The 21,022-nt window shown below is 62.7% G+C and overlaps 1 protein-coding gene across 2 annotated transcripts; it reads left to right on the top strand.

Moving 5' to 3' along the window:
• Positions 1–7,112: 7,112 nt before the first annotated feature.
• LOC138841570 (elongation factor 1-alpha 2) lies at positions 7,113–20,399 on the top strand. 2 transcript variants are annotated; one of them, XM_070042324.1, is made up of 8 exons: positions 7,113–7,233; positions 8,333–8,505; positions 10,241–10,420; positions 10,876–11,172; positions 14,470–14,620; positions 18,218–18,474; positions 19,303–19,537; positions 20,186–20,399. In XM_070042324.1, exons 2-8 carry the CDS (start codon positions 8,362–8,364, stop codon positions 20,311–20,313), a joined length of 1,392 nt encoding a protein of 463 aa, XP_069898425.1. In that variant the 5' UTR covers positions 7,113–7,233; positions 8,333–8,361; the 3' UTR covers positions 20,314–20,399. The 2 variants fall into 2 exon arrangements, with proteins under 2 accessions (XP_069898425.1, XP_069898424.1); XM_070042323.1 differs by having other exon boundaries at positions 7,114–7,233; positions 8,353–8,505.
• Positions 20,400–21,022: the final 623 nt, after the last annotated feature.

The following is a 21,022-nucleotide window of genomic DNA, read 5'->3' as shown; positions in this document are numbered from 1 at the left end:
GTAACGTCCCTGAAGGGAGGGAACTTCATGCAAGCGGACTTAAGCCCATTGTGACTCTTGCGTAGTTTCTTTCGCTCAGTTCAATGTTTCCAGGATTCACCCACGAGTGGCATGTGTCAGACATTCATTTCTTTTGATGGCTGAATGATTCTCTGTTATGCACCATACTTGGTCCATGCACCTGCCGATGGATAGGTGTGTTCGTCCACCTTCTGGCTTGCGGATTGGACTTCTGCCTACATTGATGTTCATGTTGCTCGGGGAGTGGAATTTCTCCGTCATTCATGGTTCTATTAGAGGAGAGGCCATCTTCTGTCCTCTGCTCACTGAGAGCATGCCACGCCATTCCCATAGACCTGCACCACACCTGCCAACACCTGTTTTCTTTATTTCTGATGACAGCCCCCTTCGTGGGTGTGTGGTGATTTTGATTTTGATTTCCCTGATGACCGTGATGCTAAGCAGGTTGTAAATGTGTTTATTGGTGTCTCATATTTATTTAGATTTATTATTATTTTTGTGATATTGAAGTTTGAATTCAGGGCCTTGTATTTGTTAGGCAAGCATTCTACCACTGAAACCATACCTCCAGCTACAGAGCTTGTGTTTTTTAATTGGATAGCTTGTCTTTTGATTATTGCGTTGTAAGAGTTCTTTGTTTATTAGAGCGATGTATGTCTCTTAACATGTACCGTTTGCAAGTATTTCCAGGTCCTTTGGTTTGTAGAACTGAGGTCCCTGTTTCTAGTTGGGTGACTGAGACTCCTGGCCTTGAGAGGCCTTTGTGGTTCCCTAGGCAATGGCCACCTTGGCCTTGAGCTGGAGGAGGAGCTGCCGGGCAGCCTCAAGAACTCTAACTCAGCCTTGCCTCAGCACGCCCTTCCGCTGCTGAGCCAGACGCGGGCCGGGCGTGGGGTCAGTCATGGCGTGGCTGAGTAGCCAAATCCCCAGGCTGCGGCCGCCAGAGAGCAGTGAGCAGGAAAACATCATAGACAACGGCCAGGACTAGTGGACCCCGCCAGCCTGGCCGGCCTCCTTTCCTTCTCAGAGGGGAGAAGGGGTTTGAACTCTGGGCTTTTCGTGTGCTTAGCAGGCACTCTATGATTTGAAACCACACTTCTGAACTCTCAGCCCTGTCTTTTTTAATGCCAGTCCTGGGGCTTGAACTCAGGGCCTAGATGCTGTCCCTAAGCTTTTTTGCTCAAGGCTAGCGCTCTGCCACTGGAACCACAGCTCTGCTTCTGGCTTTTGATGGTTAACTGGAGATACGAGTCTCATGGACTTTCCTACCTGGACTTCTGCTGGTTTGATGGAGCCTCAGATCTCAGCCTCCTGAGGAGCGAGGATGTCAGGCGTGAGCCCCTGGTTCAGGAAGGACTGCACTTTGCAGCAATGCCTACCTAGATTCAGCCACACAGCCCTCTGGGAATTTGCAAGGAGGAGGAGGCAACGCTGATGTCACCCAAACACAGAAGGGCTTGGGACGCCCTGCTTGCCTGCGGAGTCTCCCAGCCCTGAGGGTGTGTGCTGGGCTTGGCGGTTCCCGGTGGTCCTCAGAGTAGGGCTGGTGGGAGGGGAGAGGGTTTGAGGGGCAGTGTTTGGTATGTGGGGGCTACCTTTGCTTTGTAGAGCCCACCCTCTTCTCTCGGCTTTGCCTCCTAACAGGACATAAGAGACTGTTCTGCGGTGATGCGCCGCCTCAGCCCAGGGCCGGCTCAGCCTGGCCTGGAGCCTCCAGAAGTACAGCCAAACGGACCTCTTCTCCCCTAAGTAGGTTCTCCCAGGTGTTTACAATGATGGCAGCAAACTGACAGTGTGTGAATGGAGCAGGTATGGCTTGCGGCTGAGCAAAACGCTGTGAAGGGAGCAAATATGGCGTACAACACAGCATAATGGTGTGGAGGGAGCAGGTACGGCGTACAGCTCAGCGTAACACTGTCAATGGAGCAGGTACGGTGTACAGCTCAGCATAACACTGTGAAGGGAGCAGGTACGGTGTACAGCTCAGTGTAACACTGTCAATGGAGCAGGTACGGTGTACAGCTCAGTGTAACACTGTGAAGGGAGCAGGTACGGCGTACAGCTCAGCGTAACACTGTGAAGGGAGCAGGTACGGTGTACAGCTCAGTGTAACACTGTCAATGGAGCAGGTACGGTGTACAGCTCAGTGTAACACTGTGAAGGGAGCAGGTACGGTGTACAGCTCAGTGTAACACTGTGAAGGGAGCAGGTACGGTGTACAGCTCAGTGTAATGGTGTGAAGGGAGCAGGTATGGTGTACAGCTCAGTGTAATGGTGTGAAGGGAGCAGGTATGGTGTACAGCTCAGTGTAACACTGTGAAGGGAGCAGGTATGGTGTACAGCTCAGCGTAACGGTGTGAAGGGAGCAGGTACGGTGTACAGCTCAGTGTAACACTGTGAAGGGAGCAGGTATGGTGTACAGCTCAGCATAACACTGTGAAGGGAGCAGGTACGGTGTACAGCTCAGTGTAACACTGTGGAGGGAGCAGGTATGGCGTACAGCTCAGCGTAACGGTGTGAAGGGAGCAGGTACGGTGTACAGCTCAGCGTAACACTGTGGAGGGAGCAGGTATGGTGTACAGCTCAGTGTAACACTGTGAAGGGAGCAGGTATGGTGTACAGCTCAGTGTAACACTGTGAAGGGAGCAGGTACGGTGTACAGCTCAGCGTAACACTGTGGAGGAAGCAGGTATGGCGTACAGCTCAGCAGCTGGCCGTGGACTCGGGGAGGGTCAGGACACTGGTGTCTGTCGAGGCTGTGGCTGGGTAGCTGAGTGTCCTGCCTACTGGCAGGCTTGTGCTCCGAGATCAGGGCCACCTGCACAATGTGTGTGTGCTCACTCAAGGTCTCTCTCCTGGCCGTGATGGCCCCCCCTGCCCTGCCCCCTGGTGTGGCTGTGGTGTCCTCCTCCTGTCCCCTGGTGTGGCTGTGGGGTCCTCCTGTCCCCTGGTGTGGCTGTGGTGTCCTCCTCCTGTCCCCTGGTGTGGCCGTGGTGTCCTCCTCCTGTCCCCTGGTGTGGCCGTGGTGTCTTCCTCCTGTCCCCTGGTGTGGCCGTGGGGTCCTCCTGTCCCCTGGTGTGGCCGTGGGGTCCTCCTGTCCCCTGGTGTGGCCGTGGGCTGTGGGGAGGCTCTGGCCTCCTTGTGTGTGCTGGTGAGCCCGGCCCCGCCCCGCCCGGGGTACCGTCCTGCCCCTCCCTGCCCGGGGTGCCGTCCTGCCCAGCCCGGGGTGCCGCCCCGCCCCCTCCCCTGCTCCTCATTCCCCTCGCCCCGGGATTCCCAGGCCCCCCTGAACCTGGTGTCAGGTCCCCAGGCGGCGTCGGGCAGCACCGTGTGACCGCCCCTCTTCCAGGGCTAGCTCACCTGAGGGAGCGGACTCCAGCGAGTGCTAAGGGGTCCAGCCAGGGGTCGGGGGCCGCCAGAGGGAGAAGAGCCGTCTCCCCGTCTCCTGAAGAACCCCCTCCAGTCCTCTTGGCCCTGCCCACATCCTGACCCCGGCGCTGTTGGGCTAGCTTGGCCTCCTCCTTCACCCTCTTTCTTGGGTCCTCGATGAGCACTGCAGAGGCCCCGCTGCTCCCTCCGCCATGGGCTGTTGGTGAGCAGAAGTGTGCCCGAAGCCCAGCCCTGGGCTCGCTCTGGGCTCCTTAGCCGGTGCTGAGATCCCTGGAGAGGAGGGAGGAGCCTCCCGCCGGCGGTGCCGCCCGTCCCCGCGGCAACGGCTCCCTGGGGCTTGGGGCTCCCTGACTACGTGCCTGAGCTTTGAGGGTGGCTTGGGCCCCGCCACGCTGGCCCTGGTCTGGCTGGCTGGTCTGCCCAGCACCAGCCACCACCCAGCCCCTGGGAAGGCAAGTCATGGCTTTTCCAAGAGGAGCTGAGCTAAGAGCTCCTGGCCTGCGAGGCTCCTGGTGCTGTGAGAGTGGCCACGGGGAGGACCTGGCCCGGTGGCCATTCAGGACCCTGCATGCCAGGGAGGAGGGCGGGTAAGATGTACGTGCACGCAGTCTGGGGTCGAGGCTGGGCTTGGGCCATCCACAGACAGTCCACCCTGGTTCTCGTTCTGACCCCAAGCCCCTGTCCAGCCACGTCGGGCCCAGCACTAGCCATCTGCAGTGCCCCGGGGCCGTGGCTCACAGGTGACCGTCAGGAGAGGCCCAGGAGGCAAGGCACAGGTGGCTTCTGTGCACTTGAGCTATTATTAACCCGAAGTGACGTCACCGGCACCCAATGGGAAGCAAGTTTATTTCCAGGGCTGACAGCTTGATAATAGTTAATTTTAGCTGGACCTTCATTCCCAAGCTCGTGAAACCCCAGCCAGCCAAAGGGGAGGCTGCTGAGTCTCCCAACAGCTCAGGGATGGGCCCCAGGGCTCCAGGAGGGGGCTGAGGAGGAGAGCCCATTTCCTTCCTGCCGCTCCTCCCTGCCTAGCTGGCCCCGCCGGTGGTGATGACCGACTCGGAGAGGGGACAGTCAGCACAGGTCGTGGCCGCGGGTGGGACCCGAGTCTGACTGGACGTTGCACTGGCCTGGCCAAGGCCTGAGCCTCCTCGCTGTGTCACCTCAGGCAGCATGCTTAACCTCTCTGTGCTCAGTTCCTCCCCACACAGGGCATGGAAATTCTGGTCACTATCTTGTGTTTGATGTAGTTACTCAGTATTGTTTTGTATGGTTCTCGGCCATCCTAGTCCACTTGGCCTGACAGGAGACCATTAGCTGGGGAAGTTATGAAGAACAGAGTTTTACTCCTCGTGGTTTTGGTGGCTAGAAGTCCAAGATCAACACTGGACTCGTGGTCAGGGCTGCTGGCTGAGGTGTGACATGGTGGGGTGCAGAGTAGGAGAGACCCTTCCTACAGCCTTTCCAGGGTCATGAACCCGCGGCTGAGGTGGGCCCCCAGACACCCCCACAGAGGGAAAGGGGTCACGAACCCACGGCTGAGGTGGGCCCCCAGACACCCCCACCAAGACCCCAACTACCAGCACTATTGTCCTGGGATTAAGTTTCTTTCTGTTTCGTTTTTAGTTTTGGTGTTGGTCCTGGGTACTGTCCCTGAGCTTTCTGTTCAAGGCTAGCACTCTACTACTTGAGCCTCACCTCCATTTCTGGCTTTTTTGGTAGTTAATTGAAGATAAGAGTCTTACAGAGTTTTCTGCCTGGGCTGGCTTTGAACGGGGATTCTCAGAGTTCAGCTTCCTGAGTAGCTAGGATGACAGGCACTGGTCTCCAGCTCTGGGATTAAGCCTTTGACAGGACTCGAGGGGCTCATTCAGATGGCAACAGTAGCTACCCAGCAGGTGGAGAATTTGTAGATAGGGATTCTTGGACTGTTGGACTGTTGTCACTTAGCACAGTTGCAGTTACTTGGTGCATGGGGCTGTCACCCGGCACTGTCCCGATCATTCGGTACTTTGGGTTGTTGGTTGTCGCCTGGCACTGACAGCATGAGAGCTACCCTGCAGGGCTAGCTTTTTACCACACTGCATCGCTACCTTACGTAGGCACAGGAGGGCGGCCAGGGAGCCCCAGGTCAGGGCAGAGTCCCGCAGGGAGGACAGCACTGGCTCTCTGTGGCCAGTGGTATGGGTGGCACAGTCCCCGGCCAGGTGCGAGGCCCTGGTCCCGACCTTGCCCGCTCACTGCTGTCCGGGGGTGAGACGGTGGCCAGACTGTGCAGGAAGCAGTGTGTCTGATGCAGACCCTGGAGCTAGGGGTGCCCGGGCCCTGCCTACCGGTGGAAGTCCCCAGGATCTGACCATTGCCTGCCCAGCCTTGGCCAATCACGGCACCTACAGCCAGCCAGCCTCCAATCCCGATCCTGGCCCAACCTGGCAAGAAAAGGAGGCACCGAATGTGGCGGGCAGCGGCCAGCGGGGCAGGGCTGGAGGGTTTATTTTTAATTCCTGGCTCCCAACGGACATGGTCAGCAGCCCTCGGAAGTGTCAGGCCATCTGAGAGGCCCCACTGCCCTGGCTGGGGCGCAGGCCCGGGCCCCCAGGCGGGCCCAGACCCTCGCCCGTGCCCCTCCTCACACAGCCAGGAGGCTGGGGGGGGGGGCGGGCGCCTCTCTTGTGTCCCCTGTGCCCCTGCTGTCCACCCTGCCTGCAGACCCCGCAGGGGTGAGGACCCTGTGGAGTAGGGCCAGGAGAAGGCCGGCGTCTGCGTGGGGTGACCAGGAGGGTCCCGGGAGGGACCCAGCTGGGGCCCAGTGGGGAGGCTGTGGGCGACCTGCTTCGTGACACCGGCCGATACCTCTACCCACCTGCCCAGGAGGCAATGGCGGGCCTGGAGGAGAGGGCTGGGGCGGGGCGGCGGGCTGGGTCTGCGGGCAGCCCGGGGAGCCCCGGGCCCGGGCCGCGTGCGCCCCGGCACGGTCTCGGCACGGTGGGACACACGGCCCCTCCTCGCCCCAACCCGGCCGGAGCGGTTTCTGGGCACCCTGTTCATGTGGGAGGCGTAGGCTCGGTGCGTCCTGGGGCTCGGAGCGCAGTCCGGCGCCGCCTGCGCCCCGCGCCCCAGCCCGGCCCCGGCCCCGCCTCCGCCCCGCGCCTCAGCCCAGCCCCGGCCCCGGCCCCGGCCCCAGCCCCGCGCCCCGCCTCCGCCCCGCGCCCAGCGCCCCGGCACAGCCCCGGCCCCAGCCCCAGCCCCGGCACAGCCCCGGCCCCAGCCCGGCCCCGGCCCCGCGCCCCGCGCCCCTCGCCCCAGCCCGGCCCCAGCCCGGCCCCGGCCCAGCCCCGCGCCCCAGCCCGGCCCCGGCCCAGCCTCCGCCCCGCGCCCCGGCCCGGCCCCGGCCCAGCCTCCGCCCCGCGCCCCGGCCCCGCGCCCTGCGCCTCGGCCTGGCCCCGCCTGCGCCCCGGCCCCGCTTTTGCCCCGGCCCTGAGCCCCATGCCCCAGCCCCGCCAGCGCCCCGGCCCCGCACGCCGGCCCCGCACCCCGGCCTGGCCCCGCCTGTGTCCGCGCCCCGGCCCCGCGCCTCCCGTCTGCGCGCGCCGCTCATTGGAGCGTCTTAGCAGATCGTCCCCCCCCGCCCCCCGCCGCGTCCTCCCCCCGCCCCGCCCGCCCCGCCTCCCCGGTACCGCAGTGCCCTAGCGCAGGGCGCGCGCACCGCACCGCCCGCCGCACGGAGGAGGACCCCTCCTGCAGGGATAAAACCGCCGCGCCGACACTGCCGCCGCCCGCCGGGACCTCGCCCGCTCCGCCCGCCGCCCGCCCGCTCGCTCGGTAAGGACGGCCGCTCTGCCGCCGCGGTCCGGAGCCCGCGCGCATCCTCCCGGGCCTGGCGCCCGCCGTGACCTTGGCGGCTCTGCCCCGCGGGGCGCGGGGCGCGGGGCTGCGGGGCGCGGGGCTGCGGGGCTGCGGGGCTGCGGGGCGCGGGGCGCGGGGCCGCGGGGCGCGGGGCGCGGGGCTGAGGGGCGCGGGGCGCGGGGCTGAGGGGCTGCGGGGCGCGGGGCGCGGGGCTGCGGGGCGCGGGGCTGCGGGGCGCGGGGCTGCGGGGCTGCGGGGCTGCGGGGCTGCGGGGCGCGGGGCGCGGGGCCGCGGGGCGCGGGGCGCGGGGCTGAGGGGCGCGGGGCGCGGGGCTGAGGGGCTGCGGGGCGCGGGGCTGCGGGGCACGGGGCTGCGGGGCGCGGGGCTGCGGGGCGCGGGGTGCGGGCAGGCCCTGGGGCCCGCGGTGCGGAGGGGGCTGAGGGCTGGGCGTCCGGGAACGCCGCCCCAGGCCGCGGCCCCTCCTGGGCTCTCCGGGCGCGGGCCGAGCCGGGCGAGCCGGCCACACCGGGCTAAGGGGGAAGGTGCGGCCGAGGCCCCCAGCAGCGACTGGGCGGCTAGCACCCCAGCCTGGCCTCGGCCGCACGGGGACCCTCAGCTCCCAGCTCTGCCCTCTGCCCTCTGCCCGGCCCTGAGGGGCTCGAGGCCGGCACCGCCCGCCCGCCTCCCGACGCCAGCCCGCAGGCCGGGAGGGGAGGAAGATGGCGCCGTCCGCCGGGGAGGGGCGCTGGAGCGCTGGCCGCCTCTCCCGGGTGGCAGCAGGTGGGGGTGGGGCGCGGTGTCTGCCCGGGCTGCCGGCTGCCGAGGGTGGGGGCTGGGGTTGGTGGCAGCCCGAGGACACGCAGGACAGGGCACCCGGGAGCGGCGGTGACTCATCACCGGGAGCCGCTGTCCTGCTGCTGCGCCGCGCGCCGTGCCCTGGGGAGGAGGCTCCCCGGGCATTGACACCCCCGCCTGGCTCGCCTGGGACCAGGCCTGGAGGGAGAGGGGCGGAGAGCCGGCCCGGCCTCGGGTGGGTGAGGGTGAGGCCCCCACTCAGCAGCCCCTGGTGTGCTAGCCTCCCCAGCCTCTCCCCAGGCCGGCACAATGGGCAAGGAGAAGACGCACATCAACATTGTGGTCATTGGTCACGTGGACTCAGGCAAGTCCACCACAACCGGCCACCTCATCTACAAATGCGGGGGCATCGACAAGAGGACCATTGAGAAGTTCGAGAAGGAGGCGGCTGAGGTGAGGGGGGGTCCCCGGCTCCAGCCCTGGCCCCTGGAACACGGCTCTCCTCCTGGGCACGGGGCCTGTGTGCCCCGGTCCAGACCAGAGAAGATGGCAGGGGGGGACGATGGGGGGGAGGGGTTGGACCAGAGAGGTGAGGCCCCTGCTCTGCACAGGCCCACCGCCGGGCCTTGGAGGGCTAGAGCTTCGCAGGCCCCTGAGGCCTGAAGCTGGGGCTGGGCCTGGTGCTGCCCTTTCTCATCCCAGGACCAGGCTGGGGCTCAGGGCTGCTATTAATAGCCGATTGACGGGCAGCTGGCCTGCACATCCATCTCCTCAGGCTGGGGGAGGGCTGCTTATCCCCGTGCCTGCCCAGAGCAGGGCTCCAGCGCCTTCTGAGGATGAGGGGGCTGGCGCGCTCCCTCCCCCTCCCTCCCCCCTCCCCCCTCCCTCCCTCCCTCCCTCCCTCCATCTCCTTCATCCCTCTCCCTCTATCCCTCTCTCTCTGTCTCTCTGTGTCTCTCTGTCTGTCTCTGTCTGTCTCTGTCTCTCTGTCTCTCTCTGTCTCTCTTTCTGTCTTTCTCTGTCTCTGTCTCCGTCTCTCTATCTCTGTCTGTCTGTCTCTCTGTCTCTTTCTGTCTTTCTCTGTCTGTCTTTCTGTCTCTGTCTCTGTGTCTCTGTTTCTCTGTCTTTCTCTGTCTCTGTCTCTCTGTCTGTCCCTGTCTCTGTCTGTCTCTCTGTCTCTTTCTGTCTTTTTCTGTCTCTGTCTCTCTGTCTCTCTCTGTCTCTCTGTCTCTCTCTGTCTCTCTGTCTGTCTCTGTCTCTCTGTCTCTGTCTGTCTTTCTCTGTCTCTGTCTCTCCCTCCTGGCTGAGGCTGGTGAGTGGGAAGGAGCCAAGATCAGGGTCTATCCTCTGCCCCCATCCCTGGGCTTTGAGAGGACTTTGTCTAGCACCTTGGCCTGAGGCCCTGCCATGGTGATGGACAGGGTGCTCTGTCCACCACCCTGTGCATCTGGCCCGAGAGCCACGTCCCCACCCTTGGCATGGGGGTAGGGCAAGCGGCTGCGCCTGTCTGAGTGGGTGCTCAGGGACCAGCAGCTTCCCCAAGGGCAGACGTCTATCCATGGAGGTTCTGGAAGCTTCCCCAAGGGCAGAGGTTCTGGAAGTCTCCCCAAGGGCAGGTGTCTGTCCATGGAGGTTCTGAAGCACAGTTCTTGCCCAGCCCGGGGGTGGGGGTAGGGGTGGGGTCCCACAGTTCCCAGGCACCCAGTGTTTGTGAAAGGCTGCCAGCTTTGATCCTGGGGGTGGAGGGAGGAGGGGTACCTTTGAGCTGTTGGGAATCTTTACCCGCTGCGGAGAGCAAGGCCTCATCAAAACCCCATCCAGTTTTTCCTTTCCTTCTTGTTATTAAAAATGACACAGATGGCCTTTTGTTGGACAGCCACAAATCCATGCTGTGACTGCCTCTTGTTGATGAAGGGGTGAGGAGCACCCCGTTTCAGATAAAGGGGAGCTCTCCACCCGGCGGGGGTCAGCCGGGCCTGTCAGCTTCTAGGCCCTCACGCCACCTGCTGGTGGGCTTGGGTGGCAACGACCTGTCAGCATCCCGTGGGCTGAGGCTGCACCGAGGCAGGCCAGGGACCGCGTCTCAGGGCCCCGCCGCCTTTCATGCGCTGCGTCCAGGGGCCTGGGGCCGGCCCAGCAGGAGGCCAGGGCCCTGAGAACCTGCCCTGAGGCTCCCCTATCTCTCCAGATGGGGAAAGGCTCCTTCAAGTATGCCTGGGTGCTGGACAAGTTGAAGGCCGAGCGGGAGCGTGGCATCACTATCGACATCTCCCTCTGGAAGTTCGAGACCACCAAATACTACATCACCATCATCGACGCCCCGGGGCATCGGGACTTCATCAAGAACATGATCACTGGCACGTCCCAGGTGGGCAGCGTGAGGGGTGCACCTGGGGACCCCTGTACTTCCTCCAGAGCATTGGGGTCTCCTGTGCTTCCCACCAGGGCATTTGTCACAGAGTCCCTGAGAACTGAGTCAGGGGCCAGACCTCAGCCTGCATCCAGCACTATGTGCTGGGACCATGGGGGGGGGCAGATATGGATGCCCTGTGCCCGTCATAGACAGATACAAAGCCAGGATAGAGAAACTCAGACAGTCAGACTACACAACCAGATGTTCCTGGGGGCACCCATGGACGGACGGACAGACGGACAGAGGGACAGAGACTCATCCAGCAGCACCCAGGTGGTAGAGTGGTTCCCAAATCTGGGTCCCTCGATGCAAACCTTGGTGGGAGCTTCCCCGTCCTCCACGCCAGCACAGCCTGTGGGGGGGCCTGCGGGGGCAGGGCAGAGGAGGCTCACTGGGCCCCCACTGCGCAGGCGGACTGCGCGGTGCTGATCGTGGCTGCAGGCGTCGGCGAGTTTGAGGCTGGCATCTCCAAGAACGGGCAGACCCGCGAGCACGCTCTGCTGGCCTACACGCTGGGTGTGAAGCAGCTCATCGTGGGCGTCAACAAGATGGACTCCACAGAGCCTGCCTACAGCGAGAAGCGCTACGATGAGATCGTGAAGGAGGTCAGCGCCTACATCAAGAAGATCGGCTACAACCCCGCCACCGTGCCCTTTGTGCCCATCTCGGGCTGGCACGGCGACAACATGCTGGAGCCCTCACCCAACGTGAGTACCGGGGCGGCCGGGGGCGGCCGGGGGCCAGCGCCGGCCAGGCCGAGTCAGGGCGAGGCCCGGGGCTGAGCAGGGTCGGCGCAGCTGACCCACAGCCTTGCTGTGTCAGACACTGGCCTGGGGGTGTCTGTCTGGTAGGGGGGCTGTCCTGGAGGTCCATCCGTGTGGCCTTCACGGCCGGGGAGGGGGCAGCCAAGGGCTCTTCTCTTGCTAGGTGTGGTCCCCGAGTTGGCTCCAGGGGCAGCAGTGGCCAGGCACAGGATTGAGGGTCTTGGCCCCAGAATCGTACGATAAGGAAGATGGCTTTTCGCAGGCATTGTCTTGACCCTGGACTTTGTGCAGGGTCAGCCAGGCCCCGGGGCTCGTGGGCTGCCTGCCCCAGAGTGTGGAGGGTGGGCTGGACTCTGAAAAGGACAGGATGGTGGAGGGTTGGCTCTGGCGGGGAATCTGGGAGGCCTGAGGCTGAGCAGCCTGCAGTCCAGGGCTGGTCAGAGGTGGGGGGCGTTTTTATGGGGACGGGGATGGTGCTCCTAACTGTCCATTCAGAGGAGACCCTGGTCCAAGTCAGGCAACCACCAAGGGAGGTGGCATGGAATTGGAGTGCTAGAGGCGGTCAGGAGCTTTGGACCAGCTGCACAGAGCCCACAGCTTAGAGTCTAGAGACTGCTCACGGGGTGAGGGGTGCTCTAGCCCACCTCCGTGTTGCTCTGCTAGGTGTTGCTTGCCCGCGGGTCATACCAACCCTCACACAGGTCGCAGCAGACAGGCAGGCTCTCTACCGTCCCAAGGAAGCCCCTAACCAGCAGGGACCCCTTGTTGGCACTTGCTGTGAGTTTGTTGTGACCAGTGCCAGGGCCTGACTGCCCACGGTGGACCCGGGGTGTTGGTATCTGCTGTGAAGACAAGGGCAGGAGGCACAAGGCCCCTGTCTGTCCCTGTCCATGGGAGGGCCCCGGGGAGCTCCATGCAGGGAGGACTCACTGTCTGCCCAGGGTGGAGTGCCCAGCCTGGAGACACCGTGGAATCCAGAAGAGCTTCTGGGACTGGAGCATCGCTAGCCACTGTCCATGGCAAGGCCACTCACCGGACTCTGTCCGTTTCTGCCCAGCTCTTGTCTGGTTCAGGAGCCTGCTGGCCACAGGCTTGGGAGCTGCGGGAGTCAGACAGGGCTGGGATTCTTCACGGGTCAGATGCACTCTAGAGAAGTCTGGGCTGAGGCAAAGGCCTTTTCTCTTTGCTCTTCCTTAAGATGAGTTGGCCCAGGGTCCCTGTGGTTGAAGACGTGAGCAGAAAGGCGAGTTGTGAGTTGTCCGGTGCCAGGAGAGGCACAAAATCATTGAGCCAGGGCTGAGCAAGGCGGCTGACGCCTGCAGTCAGAGGATGCAGGTTAGCAGGGCTGTGGCTCTAGGCTCGCCTGGCAGAGAGTTTTCAAGACCTCATCTCAACCAGTAAAACGTTGGGAGAGTGCTCGGGGCCTCTGGTTCACAGCTATAATCCTAGCTGCTTAGGAGGTGGAGGTCTGAGGATCAAGGTACAGAGCCAGCTCAGGGAAGACAAATCTGAGAAACTTATTTCCAATTAAACAGAAAAAACAAAACCAGAGGCAGAGTTCAAGTGGTAGAACACCAGCCATGAGTGAGGAAGCTGAGCAAGAGCTGTAAGCCCTGAGTACTGACAAGGATCACACACACAGACACACACACACCCATCACACACACACCCATCACACACACACCCATCACACACCCACCCATCACACACACACCCATCACACACACAGATACCCATCACACACACACCCATCATACACACAGACACACACACACCCATCACACACACACACAGACACACACACCCATCACACACACACCGACACACACACAGACACACACACACCCATCACACATACACCGACACACACACAGACACCCATCACACACACACCCATCACACACACAGACACACACACATACACACACACCCATCACACACACACCCATCACACACACAGACACACACCCATCACACACACACAGACACCCATCACACACACCCATCACACACACAGACACCCATCACACACACCCATCACACACACAGACACACACACAGACACACACACAGACACACACACCCATCACACCCATCACACACACAGACACACACACCCATCACACACACACACCCATCACACACACACAGACACACACAGACACCCATCACACACACACAGACACACACAGACACCCATCACACACACACAGACACACACACCCATCACACACACAGAGACACCCATCTCACACACATAGACACACACACACACCCATCACACACACACAGACACACACACACACACACCCATCACACACACACACCTATCACACACCCATCCATCACACACACCCATCACACACACACACCCATCACACACACACACCCATCACACACACACACCCATCACACACACCCATCACACACACACCCATCACACACACACATACAGACACACCCATCACACACACACACCCATCACACACACCCATCACACACCCATCCATCACACACACACACCCATCACACATACCCATCACACACACACACCCATCACACACACATACAGACACACCCATCACACACACACACCCATCACACACACCCATCACACACACACACACATACAGACACACCCATCACACACACACACCCATCACACACACCCATCACACACACACCCATCACACCCATCACACACACCCATCACACACCCATCACACACACACACACACACCCATCACACACACACCCATCACATACACACTCATCTCACACACACACCCACCACACACACACACACCCATCACACACACACAGACACACTCCCTCTCCCTCCCCCCCCAGCTCTCCAAACAGAATAAAACAGAAAACAAAGCTGAGAGTGGGACATGGCCTGCCATTCTCATGTCATTAGACGGGAGGGTCTGAGTCCAGCTGGTCTGAGCAAGAAGGGACACTTTTCAAAAATAACCAGAGAAAGAATGGCTGAGGGCAGGGCTCAAGAGGCAGAGCACCCGCCTGGCAGGTACAAGGCCCAGTGGTCCAAACCCCCATTACCCCTCCCCTGAAATGAGCCAGAAGTCAGGCACCAGGCACCAGGGGCCACCGTACCCCCTTCCCGGGCAACCCCGAGACAAGTGCCTGATGCCGCCCGTTCTTGAGGGCCAGGCCCGTAGGCGGCCCCGGGGCCGGAGGCCACGGCAGGCCTGTGCTCTGTCGGTGTCCCCCCTCTAGATGCCGTGGTTCAAGGGCTGGAAAGTGGAACGCAAGGAAGGGAATGCGAGCGGCGTGTCCCTGCTGGAGGCCCTGGACACGATCCTGCCCCCGACACGCCCCACAGACAAGCCCCTGCGCCTGCCGCTGCAGGACGTGTACAAGATCGGCGGTGAGTGAGGGCGCATGCTCACGCGCTGCCAGCCCCACCGCCTTCCCTGCACCAGGGCCCAGCTCGGAGCCTGGCTTCCTCACACCACCCACTCTGGAGGGGACGACCCGTTCCCCTCAGTACACCTGCCCACTCTCCCACCCTCCACCTCATCCACTGTCCTCCATCTGCCCACCCTCCACCTCACCCACTGTCCTCCATCTGCCCACCTCACCCACTGTCCTCCATCTGCCCACCTCACCCACTGTCCTCCATCTGCCCACCTCACCCACTGTCCTCCATCTGCCCACCTTACCCACTGTCCTCCATCTGCCCACCTCACCCACTGTCCTCCATCTGCCCACCCTCCACCTTACCCACTGTCCTCCATCTGCCCACCTCACCCACTGTCCTCCATCTGCCCACCCTCCACCTCACCCACTGTCCTCCATCTGCCCACCTCACCCACTGTCCTCCATCTGCCCACCTTACCCACTGTCCTCCATCTGCCCACCTCACCCACTGTCCTCCATCTGCCCACCCTCCACCTTACCCACTGTCCTCCATCTGCCCACCCTCCACCTCACCCACTGTCCTCCATCTGTCCACCTCACCCACTGTCCTCCATCTCTCCACCTTACCCACTGTCCTCCATCTGTCCACCCTCCACCTTACCCACTGTCCTCCATCTCTCCACCTTACCCACTGTCCTCCATCTGCCCACCCTCCACCTCACCCACTGTCCTCCATCTGCCCACCTTACCCACTGTCCTCCATCTGTCCACCCTCCACCTCACCCACTGTCCTCCATCTGCCCACCTTACCCACTGTCCTCCATCTGTCCACCTTACCCACTGTCCTCCATCTGCCCACCTTACCCACTGTCCTCCATCTGTTCACCTCACCCACTGTCCTCCATCTGCCCACCCTCCACCTCACCCACTGTCCTCCATCTCTCCACCTCACCCACTGTCCTCCATCTGCCCACCCTCCACCTCACCCACTGTCCTCCATCTGCCCACCTTACCCACTGTCCTCCATCTGTCCACCTTACCCACTGTCCTCCATCTGTCCACCTTACCCACTGTCCTCCATCTGCCCACCTTACCCACTGTCCTCCATCTGCCCACCTTACCCACTGTCCTCCATCTGTTCACCTCACCCACTGTCCTCCATCTGCCCACCCTCCACCTCACCCACTGTCCTCCATCTCTCCACCTCACCCACTGTCCTCCATCTGCCCACCCTCCACCTCACCCACTGTCCTCCATCTGCCCACCTTACCCACTGTCCTCCATCTGTCCACCTTACCCACTGTCCTCCATCTGTCCACCTTACCCACTGTCCTCCATCTGCCCACCTTACCCACTGTCCTCCATCTGCCCACCTTACCCACTGTCCTCCATCTGTCCACCTTACCCACTGTCCTCCATCTGCCCACCTTACCCACTGTCCTCCATCTGCCCACCTTACCCACTGTCCTCCATCTGCCCACCTTACCCACTGTCCTCCATCTGCCCACCTTACCCACTGTCCTCCATCTGCCCACCTTACCCACTGTCCTCCATCTGTCCACCTTACCCACTGTCCTCCATCTGCCCACCCTCCACCTTACCCACTGTCCTCCATCTCTCCACCTCACCCACTGTCCTCCATCTGCCCACCCTCCACCTTACCCACTGTCCTCCATCTGTTCACCTCACCCACTGTCCTCCATCTGTCCACCTTACCCACTGTCCTCCATCTGTCCACCTCACCCACTGTCCTCCATCTGCCCACCCTCCACCTTACCCACTGTCCTCCATCTCTCCACCTTACCCACTGTCCTCCATCTGCCCACCTTACCCACTGTCCTCCATCTGCCCACCCTCCACCTCACCCACTGTCCTCCATCTCTCCACCTCACCCACTGTCCTCCATCTGCCCACCCTCCACCTCACCCACTGTCCTCCATCTGCCCACCTTACCCACTGTCCTCCATCTGTCCACCTTACCCACTGTCCTCCATCTGCCCACCTTACCCACTGTCCTCCATCTGCCCACCTTACCCACTGTCCTCCATCTGTCCACCTTACCCACTGTCCTCCATCTGCCCACCTTACCCACTGTCCTCCATCTGCCCACCTTACCCACTGTCCTCCATCTGCCCACCTTACCCACTGTCCTCCATCTGCCCACCTTACCCACTGTCCTCCATCTGTCCACCTTACCCACTGTCCTCCATCTGCCCACCCTCCACCTTACCCACTGTCCTCCATCTCTCCACCTCACCCACTGTCCTCCATCTGCCCACCCTCCACCTTACCCACTGTCCTCCATCTGTTCACCTCACCCACTGTCCTCCATCTGTCCACCTTACCCACTGTCCTCCATCTGTCCACCTCACCCACTGTCCTCCATCTGCCCACCCTCCACCTTACCCACTGTCCTCCATCTCTCCACCTTACCCACTGTCCTCCATCTGCCCACCTTACCCACTGTCCTCCATCTGCCCACCCTCCACCTTACCCACTGTCCTCCATCTCTCCACCTTACCCACTGTCCTCCATCTGCCCACCTTACCCACTGTCCTCCATCTGCCCACCCTCTACCTTACCCACTGTCCTCCATCTCTCCACCTCACCCACTGTCCTCCATCTGTTCACCTCACCCACTGTCCTCCATCTGTCCACCTTACCCACTGTCCTCCATCTGCCCACCTTACCCACTGTCCTCCATCTCTCCACCTCACCCACTGTCCTCCATCTGCCCACCCTCCACCTTACCCACTGTCCTCCATCTGTCCACCTTACCCACTGTCCTCCATCTGCCCACCCTCCACCTTACCCACTGTCCATCTCTCCACCTTACCCACTGTCCTCCATCTGTTCACCTCACCCACTGTCCTCCACCTGTCCACCCTATCCATGGTTCTCCACTGTCCACCCTACCCACTCTCCTCCCTCCAGGCACTCAGCTCTGAGCCAGGAGGTGGAGGCAGAAGGTGGGAGCAGAGGCGACTCACACTTCACCCCCCAAAGGTCCCCATCCACAAATGAGAAAAACAGGTCACAGGATCAATAGGCCCTCACAGATAAGACCTGCAGGGGCTCCAGCCCGAGGTGTGACCCCAGCACCCAGCCACAGCTTCTGCGTCTGCCTCCCACTGTGCGACCCAGGCCTCAGAGAACCCTTCACTGGGAAGACGGGCTGTCATCTTGGCAGCCGCCCAGGCTGCTGTGGGCAGACCTGTGGGAAGGGCGGGGTGTGGATGCCCTTCCACGACAGAGGCTGTGCTGGGCCGCAGGGAGCCCCTGGTGGGCAGGGCCTTGGGCCCACCGCAGGGGCCCCGGGTGAACTAGGCCGCCCCTTGCTGTGAGCAGTCATTGGAGGGGACCCTGCCCCACAGGGCACTGTCTCCTGCCCTCGAGGTTCTGGGAACTCCGGCCTTTCCTCCCCTGATTGAACCAGGGGACCGCCACCTCTCAGAATCTCAGCGTCTTCCTCTTCCAGGACCCCCGCCCTACCCAGACATGCAGCACGCTCCCACCCTGCTCCTGAGGCCTCTGCTTCTGTGCCCAAACGACCCGCCCCACATCCCCACCCGAAGCCCCTCACACCTTCCTCCTCTGGGCCCAGGCATTGGCACGGTCCCCGTAGGCCGAGTGGAGACTGGCATCCTTCGGCCGGGCATGGTGGTGACCTTCGCTCCGGTGAACATCACCACGGAGGTGAAGTCGGTAGAAATGCACCACGAGGCGCTGAGCGAGGCCCTGCCTGGGGACAACGTGGGCTTCAACGTGAAGAATGTGTCTGTCAAGGACATCCGCCGGGGCAATGTGTGTGGGGACAGCAAGTCCGACCCGCCGCAGGAGGCCGCCCAGTTCACCTCCCAGGTGGGCATCCGGGGTGGGTGGTGGCCGGAGGGCATTCGTTCCCAGAGCGGGACAGGGCCTGCTGGTGAGGTGGCTGCAGCCCTTTACCTGGTGCTGGGATGACAATCACCATGTCTGCACGGGGCCACCCAGACTCGAGGCGTCCGGTGGGCAGGCAGAGTGACAGCCGAGTCCCCCCCCCCCCCCCCCCCCGCCACTGCAGCCTCTGCGAGATCCATGTTTGGTTGTTTATTTTGCAGTGCTGTGGTTCGAAGTCAGGGCCTTCCACTTGCTAGCTTGCTTGCTTTTCTTGGCTGGTGCTTTAGCATTTGAGCCACATCTCCAGCCCTACTTTTTGCTGGTTAGTTTGGGAATGGGAATGCCTGGGTTGGCCTCAAACCATACCTGTACATCTCAGCCACCTGAGTAGATGGGATTAGAGGAGTGTTCCGCCTCTGCCCAGCTCGGTCTGCAACACTTGATGATTCTCTATCTTTTAAGTTGTACCCTCTTTGATCATCTCTTTGTGGAAGGAAAATTTCTAAAATGACTTCAGTAGGTTGTAACAAATGTGAGGTTCACTTACCTTCTCTCTGGTCCATGGACAGGGGTTTCAAATAGTGTAGCTAGCTGTTGTTTAGTGGCTTCTCAGGAGTTCAACAAGTTCATTGGAGTTGGGTCTGGAGGCGGGTCCCCATGGTGTGAGCCTCCTCCCCAGTCAACAGGCTGGGGGTGGGGGTGGGGTCCAGGCGTCACCCCCATGCCCGAGCCTCCACCTAGTGTTGACCCTCCCCTCCTCAGGCAGCCACGCACAGCATGCCTCACGGTCTCATGCAACCCTGTCCTCAGGTCATCATACTGAACCACCCTGGGCAGATCAGCGCTGGTTACTCACCAGTCATCGACTGCCACACAGCCCACATTGCCTGCAAGTTTGCAGAGCTGAAGGAGAAGATCGACCGGCGTTCTGGCAAGAAGCTGGAGGACAACCCCAAGTCCCTGAAGTCTGGTGATGCAGCCATCGTGGAGATGGTTCCCGGGAAGCCCATGTGTGTGGAGAGCTTCTCACAGTACCCACCGCTCGGTGAGCCGGGGGGCTGAGGGTGGTACCCACCCCTAGATGAGCTGGGGGGGCTGAGGGTGGTACCCACCCCTAGATGAGCTGGGGGGGCTGAGGGTGGTACCCACCCCTAGATGAGCTGGGGGGGCTGAGGGTGGTACCCACCCCTAGATGAGCTGGGGGGGCTGAGGGTGGTACCCACCCCTAGATGAGCTGGGGGGGCTGAGGGTGGTACCCACCCCTAGATGAGCTGGGGGGGGCTGAACGTGGTACCCACCCCTAGATGAGCTGGGGGGGCTGAGGGTGGTACCCACTCCTAGATGAGCTGGGGGGGCTGAGGGCTTCGCAGCCTGGAGCCGGCCACCCATCCCAGTTGAGAGTGGAGACCCCTGGGGAGGGGGTGCGCCGTGGGTGGGGGCCCTTGGCTTTCAAGAGACCCTTGGCTTTGGTGACTGAGTGCAGGTGGCTGGGCAGACCGGCGATGGCGTCCCTTACATGACTTGCGCAAGGCCCAGAGTTGCTGAGTGGCCTCCCAGCAGGATGGCCCTGCCCGCAGGCCACAGGCCGGGCCGGACCCCTGCGTCGCGCGGGCCGCCGGGCCGGGATGCCGTCTGGGCCAGTGCGCACGCGCGCGCTGCATCTCAGCCGCCGCTCACGCATCCCTCCCCACAGGCCGCTTCGCCGTCCGCGACATGCGGCAGACGGTGGCGGTGGGCGTCATCAAGAACGTGGAGAAGAAGAGTGGCGGGGCGGGCAAGGTCACCAAATCGGCGCAGAAGGCGCAGAAGGCCGGCAAGTGAAGCAAGGGCGCCCGCGGCGCGGCCCTCCCCGGCGGCGCCGCGCCCCGCCCGCGGCCCCGCCCCCTCCGCGGCGCCGCCCCCCGCCCGCGGCCCCGCCCCCTCCGCGGCGCCGCCCCCTGCCCGCGGCCCCGCCCCCTCCGCGGCGCCGCCCCCCGCCCGCGGCCCCGCCCCCTCCGCGGCGCCGCGCCCCGCCCGCGGCCCCGCCCCCTCCGCGGCGCCGCCCCCCGCCCGCGGCCCCGCCCCCTCCGCGGCCCCGCCCCCCGCCCGCGGCCCCGCCCCCTCCGCGGCGCCGCCCCGCCCCCCCGCCAGGCGCATGTCTGCACCTCCGCTTGTAAGAGGCTCTACGTCAGCGACTGGATGCTCGCCATCAAGGTCCAGTGGAAGTTCTTCAAGAGGAAAAGCGCCCCGCCCCGGCTTCCGCGCGCGCCCGCCCCGCTCAGTGCCCGTGCCCCCCAATAAACTGAGCGATCCCACGGCTGTGTGCGCTGCTGCCCGCCCCCACGCTGCTGCCCCTGGCCCCCAGGTCACCGCCAGCCCAGCCGTCCTCTGACCCCCGAGGTCACCCAGCCCAGCCGTCCTCCAGCCGCCCTCTGACCGCCGAGGTCACCCAGCCCAGCCGCCCTCTGACCCCCGAGGTCACCCCAGCCCAGCCGCCCTCTGACCCCCGAGGTCACCCCAGCCCAGCCCCGGGCTGCCCTGTGGGCAGTAG

The sequence above is a fragment of the Dipodomys merriami genome, unplaced genomic scaffold (assembly GCF_024711535.1).
Source record: "Dipodomys merriami isolate MVZ:Mamm:240054 unplaced genomic scaffold, mDipMer1.0.p SCAF_322, whole genome shotgun sequence".
Classification (NCBI taxonomy): Eukaryota; Metazoa; Chordata; class Mammalia; order Rodentia; family Heteromyidae; genus Dipodomys; species Dipodomys merriami.
The sequence above is the reverse complement of the archived record's forward strand: the minus strand, read 5'-3'. Positions and strand labels throughout refer to the sequence as shown.